The 17,864-nt window shown below is 43.6% G+C and overlaps 1 protein-coding gene across 5 annotated transcripts in view; it reads right to left on the reverse strand.

Annotated features, from left to right (window-relative positions):
• Nucleotides 1–40: 40 nt before the first annotated feature.
• The window catches only part of OS9 (OS9 endoplasmic reticulum lectin), a 29,143-nt gene continuing 11,319 nt past the window's right edge, over nt 41–17,864 (reverse strand). The window contains exons 6-15 of one of the 5 annotated variants that reach the window (XM_010388929.2): nt 5,663–5,873; nt 5,443–5,544; nt 5,129–5,229; nt 4,897–4,948; nt 3,676–3,764; nt 3,208–3,486; nt 2,452–2,641; nt 1,351–1,515; nt 1,096–1,208; nt 41–815 (exon numbers count right to left, since the gene is read on the reverse strand). In XM_010388929.2, coding sequence (XP_010387231.1) covers nt 690–815; nt 1,096–1,208; nt 1,351–1,515; nt 2,452–2,641; nt 3,208–3,486; nt 3,676–3,764; nt 4,897–4,948; nt 5,129–5,229; nt 5,443–5,544; nt 5,663–5,873 — 1,428 coding nt within the window. In that variant the 3' untranslated portion in view covers nt 41–689. Of the gene's footprint in view, nt 816–1,095; nt 1,209–1,350; nt 1,516–2,451; nt 2,642–3,207; nt 3,487–3,675; nt 3,765–4,896; nt 4,949–5,128; nt 5,548–5,662; nt 5,874–17,864 lie in introns of all 5 variants that reach the window. The other 4 variants (XM_010388928.2, XM_010388933.1, XM_010388932.1 and 1 more) reach the window with 4 other exon arrangements.

Consider the following 17,864-nt stretch of genomic DNA (forward strand, 5'->3'; position numbering starts at 1 on the left):
TCCCTGCTGGAACCCCCACCCCACAAAAAAGGTTGACAGATTGATGGTCCAGTTCTTTATTTAGAAACCTGATTGTTCAAGAACATGGTGGATGCTTCACACCTTTTTCACTGGGATTGTGCTGGAGGTGATGGGCAGCATTCTCCCATTTCCTCAGCAACAGAGGTGAAGGCTCCTCAACTCAGAAGCACAAATTGTAGGGGACAGGGTGGGCAGGGAAAGGGAGAAGGAAATCTCAAGGCAAGTCAATAGAAGGGGGTAAAGCGACTCCAAACAGCAATAAGGGCAGGTGGAGGCCTGCTTGCTCAGTGCCTGCTAAGTGTCCTGCCCTCCTTGCTCTCTCTACCCACCTCCACTCAAAAGATCCTACCGAATCTCCAGGTAGGGAGCAGGGAATATCCTATTGTTAGGGTACAATAACAAGAAAAGCCACAGAGGAAAAGGAAGAGGATTGAGCGAAAGCTCAGGAGAGCAAACATCACAGGCCCGGTGAGCTCTCAAGGTGGCTGCCAGCTGGGGTGGCAGCATTCACCCAGGGCCCCCACACCCACAGAATTGCCTGAGAGGTCCACAGCTCAGCTCCACTCTGCTGTTTGGCCCTCAGGGGTCCCAGGGTGGGGAGGTGGGGAGGAGGCAGGCCAGTCCAGGAAGACTCTGGATTCTGTGAAGGGTCAAGTGCAGTGTTGGTCTCAGAAGTCAAATTCATCCAGGTCCCCTGTGCCCTCCCCACCTTGAGAGCCCCACACCCGGCGGTAATTGCTCTCCAGCTCTTTCTGCCGCTGGCGTTCCTTCTGGGCCTCTTCAGCTCCCGGCACCTGGTGGGAGAGGGTAGAGGTGGGCTGGAGCTACTCGCCGTTGAGCCCAGGGAAGTCCTGGGCCAGGCAGCTGGGGGAAGGTAGGGAATGAGGACACCCATGTCCTGAGAGGCTCTTCCTGCATGGCAGCACTCTGAGTCACCGGAACCCTCGCCTTGTCTTACAGATCAGGAAACGGAAGCTCAGCAATGACATGGCTGGGGCAGGCCCGCACCTCCACTCCAGGTGGGCTGGGGACAGGAGGCCTGGGGGCCAGGACTTGCAGGTAGAACCCTCTCACCAAGATATTGAAGAAGATCTCCTTGAGGTTTCTTGTGTCCTCATCAGTCAACCAACGTGCACCCTCTTCAGTGCCTTCAGCCCATGGGCGGACAATTTTGATCTCAATTTTCCCTGGAAAGGAGCAGTATGCAGTGAGAGGAGAGGATGGCTGGGAGCCTCAGGGCAGGCCCCCTGCCCCACTGGTCCCAGCCCCTCCACTTCCGGCAGCTTGCCCTTCCGACAGTGCTGGGTCCAGCCGCCCTCCAGGGCCCACCTGCAGCTGTGAGTCCCTCCCTCTCCAGCAGCTCCTTCACCAGCCCCTCGATTTGTTTCAGCTGTGGGTTTTCCCGTTTCATCTCGAGGACAGTCAGATCCTGATTAGGGCCTCCGAGACGGAGCTTGGTGACCCGGACCCGGACTCTGTGCTCAGGATCCTCCTCTTAGAGGGGGAGACACACAGGGAAACACAAAGCAGAGGCATGACTCCAGGGTTAGGGGTGTGGGGGTCATCTCCCCCTAAAACATCAATTGGTTTTGGCAGCTATTCCATCTCAACATGTGTATGAGCCAGGGCTCAAAAAAATGTGTGCCCCCGCTCCCAATTCAGCCTATAGAGCTCCCTCCACCAATTGCTGCCTTCCATCTTCCCACCCTACCCAATAATTCTGCCCATCACCTATAGGAAAACAAATGTTTTCTGAAGCCAAAATCAGGCCACCTGCACCAACAAAGTTTTGTTTGAAGCAGCAGGTTGGAAAAGTGTGGTCTCCTCCATATGTTAGGACTTTAAAGACATTTCAATGTTTATAGAGAGAATGGGATGGAGGGTTTGAAACTGGAACATTTCATTTGGAACATCTGATGTGCAGACCCATAGGACCCTATGAAATGGACACAAGGGGATGCAAGAAGATAGAATTTAAAGTCTATCCAGGCTATTGGCTCATGTGCAGCTGGGCTCTCCTATTCATGCCCTGACAGCTGGGGACTCTCTTGGTGCAAAGTCCTAAATGTTGACAGGTTGCATCCTTCATAGATGTGTGGTTTTCAGCATATAGACTCACAAGCATTCAATTACTACCTACTGATCATCCATTGTGTGCCAGGCAGAGTGCTAGGTACTGGGTGTACAGGAGCAAACCAGAAAACAAGCAGACATGCTCTAAAAGCTGCTTCCCAGAGGGATGAATAGGAGGTAAGCACATAAAGGGATGATGGTGATGGGAAGCAGGCGCAAGTGAGGACAGTGTTCCAGAAAGCAGGGAGAGAATGAGCACCCTCAGAAGGGAAGGAACAGGGTCCCCTCTGGGAATAGGACCAGCTGAGGGATGAAAACAACGGACTGGGCTACTCCTTCTTGTCTGACTGCTCTCACCTGTAGGTTGGGGTGATGGAGGAGGTTTTTTGGGGACAACCTTCTTTTTCTTGTGCTTCTTCACCAGCTCTGGACTCTGTTTTTCCTCCAGTCTTTTGATGAGTTTGTTGAGAGTGGATGTCAGAGCCAGCATTGCCCGATCCCGCTCTGACTCCTTCTTCAGTCCATCTGGGTCCAGCTCCTTCTCTGTCTGGAATACCCAAGAGAAGAGAGTGAGTCAAGGGTCTGGAGCGTGGAGGCAGCCAGCAGGCTAGGCTGTGTAGGAGAGTCCGATATTTTGAAATGGAGTTTTGCTCATCACCCAGGCTGGAGTACAGTGGTGCCATCTCGGCTCACTGCAACCTCTGTCTCCCGGGTTCAAGAGATTCTCTTGCCTCAGCCTTCCAAGGAGCTGGGATTACAGGTGCCCATTGCCATGCCTGGCTAAGTTTTTTGCATTTTTAGTAGAGAGAGTTTCACCATGTTGGCCAGGCTGGTCTTGAACTCCTGACCTCAGGTGATCCGCTCGCCTCAGCCTCCCAAAGTGCTGAGATTACAGCGTGAGCCACTGTGCCTGGCCAGGGAGTCTGATATTTAAGTCTTGTCCCTCTCTCTGGTCCCCCTTCCCCAATAGCCCCAATTAATTAGGGAAACAGCTACCATTTCCAAGTGCCCCGTCCTTGCCCTGTGCTGTGCTGTTTCTTTTAGTCCCTCAGCCTGTCCTGCTTCACAGGACCAGGCGGCTGTGGAATTAACAGGAGGAGGAGCTGGGCTTGCCTCCTGGATGATGTTCTCCAGTTCCCGCTCCATGCCAGCCTTCACCTCCGAACGGAGCCGGTCTCGGTCTGACGGAAGCAGGATCCCTTCCAGTTCCTTCTCAAATTCTCCCAGTAACTGCTGTTCATCCTCATCTTCATCCTCATCCTCATCCTCGTCCTCCTCTTCTTCCATTTCTCTCTGCCGTTCTGGATCACCCCTTTCCTTCTCCTCTGGTTCCCTCTGAGGGACTTCTGCAGCATCATCCACAGGCTGCTCTTGGCCTATATTTGGCTTCCCCTGGGTGGGTAGGGAGTAGGGAGAAAGAGGTAGACAGTTGGAGTTTCAACAGAGACACATGGTGGGGGGCAAATAGTAGCAGGTGTGTGGTACTGGGGGACCCAGGAGTTGAGTCCCAGGTCAGCGTAGTTTTTCAAATGCTCGCAGTTGGGAGGTGGGTTCTACCCATTCCCTAAGCGTGGCCTATACCTTTTTTGTTCCACCTTTCAGCTCCTCTATGAATCGAATCAAATCTGCAGGGCTTCGAATGACTTTGACCTGCACGTTGTTCTGAAAATCTGAGATGAAAGAGTAATAATCATGAACCAGTTCTGTTGTGTTTAAATTTTTTTTTCTTTTTTTTTTTTTCTTGAGATGGAGTCTTGCACTGTCACCCAAGTTGGAGCGCAGTGGTACAATCTCTGCTCACTGCAACCTCTGCCACCCGGGTTCAAGCGATTCTACTGCCTTAGCCTCCCAAGTAGCTGGGATTACAGGTGCCTGCCACCATGCCCAGCTAATTTTTGTATTTTTAGTGGAGATGGGGTTTCACTATGTTGGCCAGGTTTGTCTCGAACTCTTGACCTCAGGTGATCCACCTGCCTCAGCCTCTCAAAGTGCTGGGATTACAGGTATGAGCCACCGCACCGGGCTCTTTTTCGACATGGAGTGTTACCATGTTGCCCAAGCTAATCTTGAATTCCTGGGCTCAAGCAATCTTCCTGCATCAGCCTTCCAAGTAACTACGATTACAGGTGTGCGCTACTGCACTCCTAAATGCTCTTTGGATTCCTAAGGACAGGTAATGAGAGACCAAGGAAGGACATGGTCCCTGCCTCTAGGGTTTACCTGTTAAATAGTGAGACAAGGGCAAACATTCGTCTGCAGAGAGCACCATTCTAAGGTGGACACTCCAGTAGGAGAGATGGATGCTAACAAGCTGCTAAGTCCCCACTCTTCCATGCACTTCTGAGGCCCTTCTGGCAGTCACTCCAGGTTTTAGGACTACAGAGGAGATCCTGGGGCTAAGGACTTGTCTTCCCTGGAACCCTTCTCCTCTTTCCACAAATATTAACCATTTAGTTTATTCAGTTCCAGGCCTTCTACTATGAATTATGAATGCATTCTCATTTAATCCCGTGCAACTCTGTAGGGTAGGGGTTATTACCCTCATTTTATGGGTAAGAAAATTGAGGTTAAGTGAATTACAAAGTCACCAAGTGGTGGAGCTACTGTGTTCTGCCACCTTGCTAAAATAGCAGTGCTGTCTACAAAGAGTATTAACTCCTGTAAAAATGAATTTGCTGCTGGCCTGGCTACCCAACCTCCTGGCTACCCAACCTCCCTCCCAGTGCTTAGCTTTTCCCTCCATCTCTACCCCTGCCAATCCTAAAATATATATGGTAAAGGAGACATGGAAGGTTCACTCACCATTGGGAGCACCTGGAGCTGAATCTGTTGCCTCAGGGCTTGGGTCCTGCTCCTGACAAGGAGAAAAGGAAAGAGTCAAGTATGAAAGCCTGTTCATGCCCTCCATACTATGAAGGCAAAGGTTCTGGGGATATCCTTGCATCCCTAGGTAGATGTAGGTCACCTCACAATGACCCCAGCTACAGTGACCCTCCCCATTCCCATCCCGTTCCTCTGAGGCAGCTGGTCTCACCTCAGCCTGCATCTCCTCCCCTCCTGGGGCCTGGTCCTCTGGTTCATTAAGCATCTTCCAGAAATCCGAGTCCTTACTGTCATCCTTGGTCGGGCTCGCACCTAGGGTACAGAGAACAGGGAGACATTGATCTGACAGGAGGGGTGAGACAGAAAGGAGCAAATAGGATGAGGTCCCTTCCCCTCCTCTATCACCAAGGGATGAGGACCCATGGTACTCTTCCACTCCACCCCACCAGTCAGTCAGGACAGTAAGATCAGGGGAAGGGAAAAAATGGAAGCGAGTTTCATGGAACAGGTGAAACAAGGTCCTACCTGCCATCTTTTGGGGTGCCACCCCAGACTTGGTCTCACTCCACACTTGGGGGCCCAGATCTTGCAGCTCCTCTATGATTTTATCTCCATACTGCTTTGAGGCTACTGAGAAACAGCATGCAAGCAGGCCAGGAACACATTCCTCTGGCTATTCAATACTTGATCTTTTGCCGCCCCCTGCCCCCGTATCTCCCCTTCTTCTCCTTCTCTAATTACTCACCTGCTTGCCTCTGAACGTAGGCCATGTACTCCTCAGGCTGCAGGGAAGGGTGACACAGGATGGCCTGGGGTGCAGCACTGGGTGGGGGCCGGAGGAGAGGGTGGGGGCAGAGCCGAGGAGTGCGAATGGTCAGCACATAAGAGCAGGACAAGGGCTCATCCACACGATCGATGTAGTCCCCAGAAATACCTGCACCCTCGTCACAGAGGAACTGCCAGGACAGAAAGGGTGAATACACTTAATCACCAACAATAACTTGCTTTAGTTCTTAGAGCAGGTGTCTTTACTAAGCACTGATTATCTGTCAAGCATTGTGTATACACTGTGCATATGGCACTTTACATAAATTGGCTCACTTAATTATCACAAAGACCCAGTGAAGGAGTATTGGTATCTCAACTTCATGCCTCAAGAAACAGGTGTGATGCAGTTAAGGCACTTGTGCAGGTTGACCAGCTTTTAAGTGGTAAAAACAGGAACTGAACTCAGGCAGCTTAACTGTAGGTAACCAATTTGTGTTTCATAATCCTATTTTGTATAAATATTGTGTGTGTGTGTGTATATATATATACTTATATATGCTTTATATATGTATTATTATTATTATTATTATTTTTGAGATGGATTCTCGCTCTGTCACCCAGGCTGGAGTGCAATGGCATGATCTCGGCTCACTGCAACCTCTGCCTCCTGGATTCAAGCGATTCTCCAGCCTCAGCCTCCCAAGTAGCTGGGATTACAGGCACCTGCCATCATGCCTGGCTAATTTTTGTATTTTTGTAGAGATGGGGTTTCACTGTGTTGGCCCAGCTGGTCTTGAACTCCTGACCTCAGGTGATCCGCCCGCCTTAGCCTCCCAAAGTGCTGGGATTACAGACATGAGCCATGAGGCCCGGCCTGTATTATTTTTTAAAGTGTATATATATTTGTGTATAAATATGTATTTTTTATATATGTGTATATAGTTAAAAACTTCAAACAATTCTAAGATTCTTATATCATTCAGAAAGAGGGTAAGGATATTAATTGGCCTTTGATAAATTAAGCATGCAATATTCTAATTTCTAAAATAACTATTAAAAGTAAGACAGGCTGGTGGTTCACAACTGTAATCCCAACACTCTGGGAGGCCAAGGCAGGAGGATGGCTTGATGCCAAAAATTCAAGACCAGCCTTGGCAACATAGTGAGACTCATCGCCACAAAAAGTTTTAAAAAATTAGCCAGGTGTGGTGGTGTGCACCTGTAGTCTCAGTTATTTGGGAGACTGAGACTTAAGGGATCTTTGGGAAGATCCCTTAAGCCCAGGAGTTCAAAGTTACAGTGAGCCAAGATCATGCCACTGCACTCCAACCTGTGTGGAAAGCAAGACCTTGTCTCAAAAACAAACAAAAAGTGGGAGAGGTCCTACTTCTGAAATGGCAGCATGAGGGACTTCGCACACTCCATAGGGAAACTCCATAACTGATGAAAATTTAAAAACACAAAGCATGGCCAGGCGCAGTGGCTCACACCTGTAATCCCAGCACTTTGGGAGGCCGAGGCAGAGAGATCACCTGAGGTCAGGAATTTGAGACCAGCCTGACCAACATGGAGAAACCCCATCTCTACTAAAAGTACAAAATTAGCCAGCCTTGTGGCGCATGCCTGTAATCCCAGCTACTTGGGAGGCTGAGGCAGGAGAACTGCTTGAACCTGGGAGGCGGAGGTTGTGGTGAGCTGAGATCGTACCATTGCACTCCAGCCTGGGCAACAAGAGCAAAACTCTGTTTCAATACAAACAAACAAAAGAACACAAAGCATTTAAACTCTTTGGAAATTTTCCTAAGGACATATAATGAATGAGGAAATATTTACTCAAGAAAATCTACTAAATCTTTTTTTTTTTTCAGACAGGGTCTCACTGTGCCACCCAGGCTGGAGTGCAGTGGCACAATCACAGCTCACTGAATCCTCAACCTCCTAGGTTCAAGCAATCTTCCCACTTCAACCTCCCAAGGTAGGACTACAGGTGTGTGCCACCATATCCAACTAATTTTTAAAAATTTTTTGTAGAGACAGGGTCCCACTGTGTTGTCCAGGCTTTCTCAAACTCCTGGGCTCAAGCAATCCTCTCACCCAAAGTGTTGGGATTACAGGTGTTAGCCACCATGCCCAGCTACTAAATCTTGAATAGTGAGAATTCGCAGCACTTGAGCCATGACCTGCTCCCTCAACAAAAGCCATGGGGTGGAGGGCAGGAATTTCTATCTGGAGTTACTACAACCCCACCCAATAGCTCAGTTTGACAAAAGCTCCACTCCAGCAGGTGAGTGTAGTTAAAAAAAAAAAAAAAGGTGGGGCGGGGCAGTGGAGCGGGGGAGGGACTTTCTATTCTCTCAACATGCAGTCATGAGATATGGTATATGGTGTTTTACCAGGAGGGCCACGAGCTCCAAGGTACAGCAACTAAACTCCTAAAAAAGATCAAGGGCTCCCTTCCTCCACCCAGCCCCACCCACAGGGCAGAGGCTTTACTTCAAGTGCAGTGGGACAAGAGTATCAGGGTCCTGATTGTCCTCACTGAAGCTTGCTCAGAGAGTGGAGGGTTCACAAAAGGAGATGCAAACTTAGAGAGTAGGGGCTGTCATCCCTGCCTAGCTCCCTGCTCATAAAACAGGAATGTCCTTCCAAGGGAAGCAAGCCATTGTTCCTGACCCCAACTCCAGAGCAGGGCCTCGGAGATTTTGCCCAGGGGGAGAGGCAGTCCATAAGAACACAGAGCTCTAACATTCTCCAAAGGACCTAACTTAATATGACACAGAGTATGGGGAAATTCAAGCTTACAGGCACTTCAAAAATGTAGAGATTTTGGCAGGAGGCAATTAAAAGGAGGCTGATTGCTCCGTGATAGCAATAGGCTAAACCTTGGGACAGCTAGTTTAACAGAGAGAACCAGGGAAAGGGCAACTGAGAGCCGTCCTGGAGTCACAACAAACCTACATATTGCCCTCAAAAACTAGCCTGACAAAGGGCCCCACAATTAACTGGACTAAACTATGGAACAACTTATGCCCCACATGTCAAAAACAATAAAGCAATTAGTTGGCAATGAGTGGAGCCTAACAGCTGGGGGTGATACCAGCAGAGGCAGATGGCTTAACAAATTCATGAAAGAAACAGTCAGAAAGAGCCTGCTGAAACCACTGTCATCTAGTGTGGCTGTGTGCAGGGCCAAGACTGCCCTCTGAGAAGACACTAGAGGCTTCATGTTGTGAGGGAAAGAGACTCCACTCAAGTAGTTCAGCCAAGTCACTGAACAAATGAACAAACAAAAGCCATGGGGTGGAGGGCAGGAATTTCTATTTGGAGTTACTGCAACATACTATCTAAAATGGTTTTCAACAATTATGAAACATGCAGAAACAGTAAAGTATGAAACATATATAGGAAAAATATGCAGGCAACAGAAACCACCCATGAGAGGGCCCAGATGTTAGATCTCACAAAGACTTAAAAGTAGCCATTACATTAATAAATATGTTCAAAGAATTAAGAATTGAAGTCATACAAAGTGTGTTCTCTGACCACAATGGAATAAAATTAGAAATGAATAAGGAAAAAAATTTGGAAGTTCAGAAATATGTAGAAATTAAACAATAATCTCATAAGTAACCAATGAGTTAAAGGAAAAAAATCAAAAGAAAACTGTAAAATACCTCAAAAATGAATGAAACTGAAGACATAACATATCCAGACTTACAGGATGCAGCTGAAGTAGTGCTCAGAGGGAAATTCATAGCTATAAACATCAATTTTTTAAAAACAAAATCTTGACTCCATAATCTACCCTTCTACCTTAAGAAACTAGAAAAAGAAGAACACACTAAACCAAGAGCCAGCAGAAGGAAAGAATACAGACCAGAACAAAAATAAATAGAGAACAGGAATACCATCCTATGTGTCCAAAGACAGGGAACCACAGATACACCTTTGTAGGGAGTTTATATATGTTTTTAAGTTTCTGTAATAAAAGGTTTCAAAAAAGACAATCTTTAAATATCCATAACTTGCACCTGGCAATTATGCTTTTTTTTGCTTACTTTCTTTTCTTTTTTTATAGATGCAGGGTCTTGCTCTGTTGCCCAGGCTGGTCTCACACTCTTGGGCTCAAGTGATCCTCTCTCCTCAGTCTCCCAAAGTGCTGGGATTATTGGCATTAGCCACTGTGCCCAGCCCAATTATATATAAGATATATTTACACATGCATATATGTACAATGTAATAATCATTTGTGATAACAAAAGAATTGGGGGGGGAACTATTTCAACCAGTAGAATAATGGTGACAAAATGATGGAACACACAATGCAACTTTATGCGGCTATAAAAACTAAAAAGGGCCAGGTGTGGTGGCTCATGCCTGTAATCTCAATACTTTGGGAAGCCAAGGCAGGTGCATCACGAGGTCAAGAGACTGAGACCATCCTGGCCAACATAGTGAAACCCTGTCTCTACTAAAAATACAAAAATTAGCTGGGTGTGGTGGTGCACACCTGTAGTCCCAGCTACTCGGGAGGCTGAGGCAGGAGAATCCCTTGAACCCAGGGGGCGTAGGTTGCAATGAGCCAAGATCGCACCACTGCACCCCAGCCTGGGCAACAGAGCAAAAATCCGTCTCAAAAAAGAAAACAAAAAAAAAAAAAAAAAAAAAGATGTACCGCCTTTGAAAGATCTCTAAGGTTTACTGTCAAGGGAAATAAAAGCAAGGTATAGAACAGTGTGTTTAATTTACTATATATTGTTTATAAATAAAAAGCAAAGGAAATAAGAATATCCATTCATAATTGTTTGTAATCACACAAAAAAAGGCTGGAAGGATACATGCAAAAATAAGACCTGGGATAACCTGTGGAGCTGGAGAAGGGACGGTGGGGAGAGAATGGGAAATAAGCAGATGAGAGACAAGTATGGGAGGGAAATATTTCTTTTTTTTTTTTTTTTTTAAGACAGAGTCTTGCTCTGTCGCCCAGGCTGGAGCATAGTGGCGTGATCTTGGCTCAGCTCACTGCAACCTCTGCCTCCCGGGTTCAAGCGATTCTCCTGCCTCAGCCTCCTGAGTAGCTGGGACTACAGACATGCCCCACCACACCCCGTTAATTTTTGTATTTTTTTTTTTTTTTTTTTTTGAGACCAAGTCTTGCTCTGTCACCCAGGCTGGGGTGCAGTGGCCGGATCTCAACTCACTGCAAGCTCCACCTCCCGGGTTCACGCCATTCTCCTGCCTCAGCCTCCCAAGTAGCTGGGACTACAGGCGCCCACCACCTCACCCGGCTAGTTTTTTTTTTTGTATTTTTAGTAGAGACGGGGTTTCACTATGTTAGCCAGGATGGTCTCAATCTCCTGACCTCATGATCCGCCCGTCTTGGCCTCCCAAAGTGCTGGGATTACAGGCTTGAGCCACTGCGCCCGGCCAATTTTTGTATTTTTAGTAGAGACGGGGTTTCACCATGTTGGCCAGGCTGGTCTTGAACTCCTGACCTTAGGTGGTCCACCTGCCTCGGCCTCCTAAAGTGCTGGGATTACAGACATAAGCCACCGTGCCCAGCCGGGAAATATTTCATTACATGCCTTTTAAATAGTATTTTCTGGATTTTGTATCATGGGAAAGTATTATCTATTTAATAATTATATAAGGAATTTAAAATAGCCATTAAAAACTTGTGAGAGAGATATAGGTAGTTGGAGACAAATTTATGATATATAAAAGAGGAAAAGCTGAAAATGAATGAGCTAGGCATTCATTTCAAGAAGTTGAACAAACAGCAAAATAAACCCAGAAAAGTAGAAGGAAGGAAAAGAAAGATTAGAGTAGAAATTAATAGAAAACAAATACAATAGAGAAGCTCAACAGAGCCAAAAGTTGGTTCTTTGAAAAGACTAATAAAACTGACTAACCTCTGATGCAACTGACCAGTAACAAATGAGTGATGTAAAAATAAGCCATAAGGAATAAAAAGAGGAACCTAATTACAGATGCCACAGAGATTAAAAAGATAGAAGAATATAATGAACTTTATGCCAATAAATCTTAAGTCAGATGAAATGAACAAACTCCTGAAAAGAAAACTTAAACTGACCAAAGTAGAAATAGAAAACTTTGAATATTCCAAAAACTACTTCAGCAAATGAATCAGTAGTTAAAAATCTACCCTCAGCCAGGTGCGGGTGGCTCACGCCTGTAATCCCAGCACTTCAGGCGGTCAAGGCAAGCGGATTACTTGAGGTCAGGAGTTCGAGACTAGCCTGGCCAACATGGTGAAACGCCGTCTCTACTAAAAATACAAAAATTAGCTGGGCATGGTGGCGCACACCTGTAATTCCAGCTACTTGGGAGGCTGACGCACAAGAATCTCTTGAACCTGGGAGATGGAGGTTTCAGTGAGCTGAGATCATGCCACTGCACTCCAGCCTGGGTGACAAAGTACGACTCTGTCTCAAAAAAAAAAAAAAAAATTAAAAAAAAAAAAGGATAGTCAAGGATAATATATATGACCACATTCGGTCCATTTCAGGAATGCAAAGTTGGTTCAACATTAGAAAACCTATAAATTATTTAATTTCAAAATTAAACATAGCCTTCAAACATATAAATAAAAAATTAACAAAATTGCCAAATCCACCATCACAGTGGGAATATTAACAGAGTTCTTTCAATGATCACGAGTCAACTCAACATAAAGTTGCAGAAAATCTGAACAATACAATGAGCATCTTGAACTGCTTAAATGGAGAAAAGACATGCTTTCAAGCACAAACACACAATTTTTAAAAATTCATCAAAAAGAAAGTCTCAACAATCACCAAAAGAATCATTGACACAATGGCATAAAATTAGAAACCAATAGCAATCATATAAAAACAACAAAGCAAAATGCATTTGTTTAGAAATATATTAAGCTAATTCTAAATAAGTTCAGAAGCATGTAGAAACCATAATGAAAATGGAAACATCACATATTAAAATTTGAGGGATGCAACCAAAATAGTACTCAGAGTGAAATGTAGAGCTTTGAGTGTATAATTAAGAGAGAAGACAGACTGAAACTTAGTGAGGTAAGCATTTTGCTGAAGAAGTTGTAAAAATATTTGCAACTTATATCACAGACAAAAGGATAATATCTCTACTGTATACAGTTCTTATAAATTGACAAGAAAAAGACCAGTAAGCCATTAGGAAAACGAGCAAAGAATTTGGATAGCTGAAAGAAAAGAGTAAAGAAGGGAATAGAGACAACCCTTAAATGAGTAAAATTAGACATTTTTTTCTTAAGAGAAATGCAAATTAAAACCACACTAAGAAATCATTCTTTCTCTGATGCCTAGCTGATGATGGCCAAAATCCAAAAGTTTAAAAATATACCGGGTTGGCATGGCTATAGGGAAATCAGCATTCTCATACATTGTTAGAGGGAAAGTAATTTACCTAAGCAGAGTAATTTGGCAGTACATAGCAAAATTACACAAACTTACTTCCAGGAACCTAATTTACATATATTCTATAAGTACAAGATTATTCACTGCAGCACTCGTGTGTTAATAAAAGATTTAAAACAAGCTAAATGTCCACCAACAGGGAACTATTTAGATAAACAATGATACAGCTATATAACAGAATAACAGAAACTATACACAGGAATAAGGATGACTTTTTTTTTTTTTTTTTTTTTTGAGGCAGAGTGTCACTCTGTTGCTCAGGCTGGAGTGCAATGGTATGACAACAGCTCACTGCAACCTTGACCTCCTGGGCTGAAAAGATCCTCCCTTATCAGCCTCCTGAGCAGCTGGGACCACAGGCACACACTACCACACCTGACTAAATATTTTTTTGTAGAGATGGGATCTCACTACATTGGCCAGGCTGGTCTCAAACTACTGGCCTCAAGTGATCTTCCTGCCTCTACTTCCCAAAGTGCTAGGATTACAGGCATGAGCCACGACACCTGGCCCAAGTAAGGTTTTAGATATATATATTGATTTGGAAAGAGTGCGAAGATATATGCTTATATGTGCATTTAAAAAAATCTCCGAGTATATAAAGAAATTAACAATGGTTACCTTTCTTTAAGGATGGAAAGAGGCTAATGAGGGACAAGATGTGTTAATCTTTTTCTCTGTATACCTTTTAAGCATTTTTGTAGTTGAGTTATGTGGATGTGATGCCTATTCAGAAAATTTAATATAGAATTTTTTATTTAAAAAATTTGAGATGATGTCTTGCTCTGTCACCAAGGCTGGAGCGCAGTGGCGTGTTCATAGCTCACTGTAGCCTTGACCTCCTGGGTTGAAGAGATCCTCCCAACTCAGCCTCCCAAGTAGCTGGGACCACAGCACATGCCACCACACCGGCCTTTTTTTTTTTTTTTTTTCATAGAGACAGGGTCTCATTGTGTTACCTACACTGGTCTCAAACTCCTAGCCTCAAGTGATCCTCCCACCTTGACCTCCCAAAATGCTAGGATTATAGGGCATGAGCTACCATGCCTGGCCAGAATTTTTTAATGTTAAAAAAAATTCAAGTTGTGAGAAAAAAAGAAATCAGAATAACACAAAGAAAGGAGAAGGAAGGAAATAACAAAGATAAAATAATGAACATGTGGCGGGGCACAGTGGCTCACGCCTATAATCCCAGCACTTTGGGAGGCCGAGGCAGGTGGATCACCTGAGGTCAGGAGTTCGAGACCAGCCTGACCAACATGGAGAAACCCCGTCTCTACTAAAAATACAAAAATTAGCCAGGCATGGTGGCACATAAAGCACCATCCCCTTGGTGCTATCTCGTGATAGTGAGTGAGTTCTCAAGAGATCTGGTTGTGGCATGTCCCCCCTCTCTCTTTCGCTCCTGCTCCCGCCATGTGAGACTCTGGCTCCCCATTTGCCTTTCACCATGATTGAATCTTCCTAAATCCTCCCCGGAAGTAGAGGCTGCTATGCTTCCTGTATGGCCAGCACAACTGTGAGACAAACCTCTTTTCTTTGTAAATTGCCCAGTCACAGGTATTTCTTTATAACAATGTGGAATGGACTAATACAATGTTAGTGAAATACTAAATGGACAACCAGATAAACAAAACCAAAAGGTGGTTATTGGACTAATAAAGTAGACAAGCCTCTGGCAACACAGATCAAGAAAAAAGAGAAAAGGCAAAGTCAATTATTAGGAAAGCAAAAGAGAATATATCTATAAAAAGAGTTTATTTAAAAAACTGTAATTTTATGCTAATACATTTGAAAATTTAGACAAACGAATAATGGCCTATGAAACTATACTTTATTAAAGCTTCATGATGTAGCAAACCTAAAAAGCCTTACAATCTTTAAATAAATTAAATTAAATCAGTAGCAACAACCATCCCCACAATATACCAGTTTTGTAGCATATTGTGGGGATGAGGAGGATTCACTTTATCTAACCTTTTTTTTTTCTTTTTTTTTCTTTTTTTTTTTGAGATAGAGTCATGCTCTGTCACCCAGGCTGCAGTCCAGTGGCATAACAGCTCCTAACAGCTGCAACCTCTCCAACTCAAGCAATCCTCCCGCTTCAGCCTCCCAAGTAGCTGGGACTACAGGTGTACACCACCACAACACGCTAATTTAAAACTTTTTTTTGGAGAGACAGGAGTCTCACTATGTTGCTCAGGCTGGGTTCCTAGGCTCAAGCAATCTTCCTGCCTTGGCCTCCCAAAGTGCTGGGATTACAGGCATGAACCACCACACCCGACCCTATCTAACCTTTGAAGAATAATCTCTATCTTAGCAAACTGCTCCACAGAGCAGAAAAGGAGGGAAGCTCCTCAAGACATTTTATGAAGTGAATGTAACTTTATACAAAAACAAAGTAAGTACAAGAACAGAAAATTATAGACCAATCCACTTATGAAAATAGTTGTAAAAGTTAATTATACTATCAGGATATTGAATATAGCAATGTATAAAAAAATACTTCATGACCATGGATTATCCCAGAAATGAAAGAATAAAAAAAAAAAATTTAACATTTTTAATATTAAAAAAATCATATGACTATCTCAATAGACACAGAATAAACGTGTTAAAATTCCACACCTATACATGGTGAAAATATCCAGCAGTCTAGGTACAGAATGGAACTTCACATACCTGATAAAAGGTATCTGCAAAAAGCCTGCAGGAAAACATCATGCTAACAGTGAAACTTCAGGAGCATCCCCTTTAAAGTCAGAAACAAGTCAAGGATGCCCATCATTGCCACTCCTGTTGCACTTAAGGTATAAGAAAAATGAAATGTATAAGACTTAGAAAGGAAGAAACCAAAACAGTTTCTCTTGCAAATGACATAATTATCTATACAGAAAATCCACAAGAATTTGTGTACTAAAAATGAAAGAGTTCAAAAAAAGTTGCTGAATATAAGATCAATATGTAAAACCAATAATGTGACCATATGCCAGCAACAATCAGAAAACAGAATTTTTGGCCAGGCACGGTGGCTCATGCCTGTAATCCCAACACTTTAGTAGGCCAAGGGTGGATCACATGAGGCCAGGAGTTTGAGACTAGCCTTGCCAACATGGTGAAACCCGCTCTCTAAAAAAACACAATAATTAGCCAGGCATGGTGGTGCGCACCTGTAATCCCAGCTACTCAGGAGGCTGAGGCAGAGAATCATTTGAACCTGGGAGGCAGAGGTTGCAGTGAGCCAAGATCGCACCTCAGCCTTGATGACAGAATAAGACCCCATCTCAAATAATAATAACAATAAAGAAAATGAAATTTGTAAAAGATGCTATTTAAAATAGCATCAAAAACTATAAGGTCCTGTATGTTTGAAATATTTGTATACACAAACAATACAAAAATAAAAACTATAAGGTATCTAAGACTAATCTCACATAAGATGTACAAGAATTTTTAGAGAAAATTAGAACTTTACTAAAGTATAGGACAACAAGTAAACGGAAACAAACATGTTCATAGTGTGTGAAGGCTTCATATTATAAAGTATCAACTCTCTCCAAATCAGTCTAAAATTAAATTCCAACCAAAATCCCCAAAAGGAGTTTTAATAGAACTTGACCAATGATAGGCCTGACAGTTTTGAAGAATAAAGGCGAGCATATCCTACCAGATACCAAGATTTATGGAAAAGCTATAGTAATTAAAACAATGTGGTAATGACATAGGAATAGACAGACTATTGGAACAAAAGAGAAGCCAAGAAGAAAATGCACATATATTTGAGAACTTGGTAAATAACTGAGGAGGCATTACAAATCAGAGAGGAATGTATGGTGTATTCAATAAACAGTGCTGGGGCAACTGTGGAAAATAGGTGTATCTAGGTCCTAATCTTATAACATACATTAAGATAAAATTTTATTGAATTGTAGTCCAAAGTATGAGAAACTCTATTCACACGTTTCTACTTTTTTAGAAACCCGAAAAAATAAATGAATAGTAAATAGGAAAGGATTAAATAAAAGACATAATAAGATGTACAAGGTATAAAGAAAAAGACTAATAAGTTTGACTACATTGGAATTTAAATTTTTTTTAAATTAAAATTCATTTAAGACACTATAAACAAAAAGACAAAGTATAGATAGAATGCAGGTGACAAAATAATTAAATCTGAAATTTATAAAGAATGCCTTCCTAACTTATTCTGTGAGACTGGCATTGCCATAGTATCAAAGCTAGACAATACTACTACAAAACACTACAAGAAAACAATAGACTAATATCTTTTTTTTTTTTTTTTTGAGATGGAGTCTTGCTCTGTCACCCAGGCTGGAGTGCAGTGGCGCAATCCTGGCTCGCAGCAACCTCCGTCACCCAGGTTCAAGCGATTCTCCTGCCTCAGTTTCCTGAGTAGCTGGGATTACAGGTGCTCACCACCACACCCAGCTAATTTTTGTATTTTCAGTACAGACAGGGTTTCACTATGTTGGCCAGGCTGGTCTCGAACTCCTGACCTCAGATGATCCACCTGCCTTGGCCTTCCAAAGTGCTGGGATTACAGGTGTGAGCCACCACGCCTGGCAACTAATATCTTTTATACATACAGATGCAAAATTCCTCAACTAAATGGTAGCAAACAAATTCAGCAGCATATTAAAAGCATTATACATCATGATTTATGTTGGATTCACTCCAAGAATGCAAAAATGGTTCAACATAGGTAAA

The sequence above is a fragment of the Rhinopithecus roxellana genome, chromosome 10, assembly GCF_007565055.1.
Source record: "Rhinopithecus roxellana isolate Shanxi Qingling chromosome 10, ASM756505v1, whole genome shotgun sequence".
NCBI classification, from domain to species: Eukaryota; Metazoa; Chordata; class Mammalia; order Primates; family Cercopithecidae; genus Rhinopithecus; species Rhinopithecus roxellana.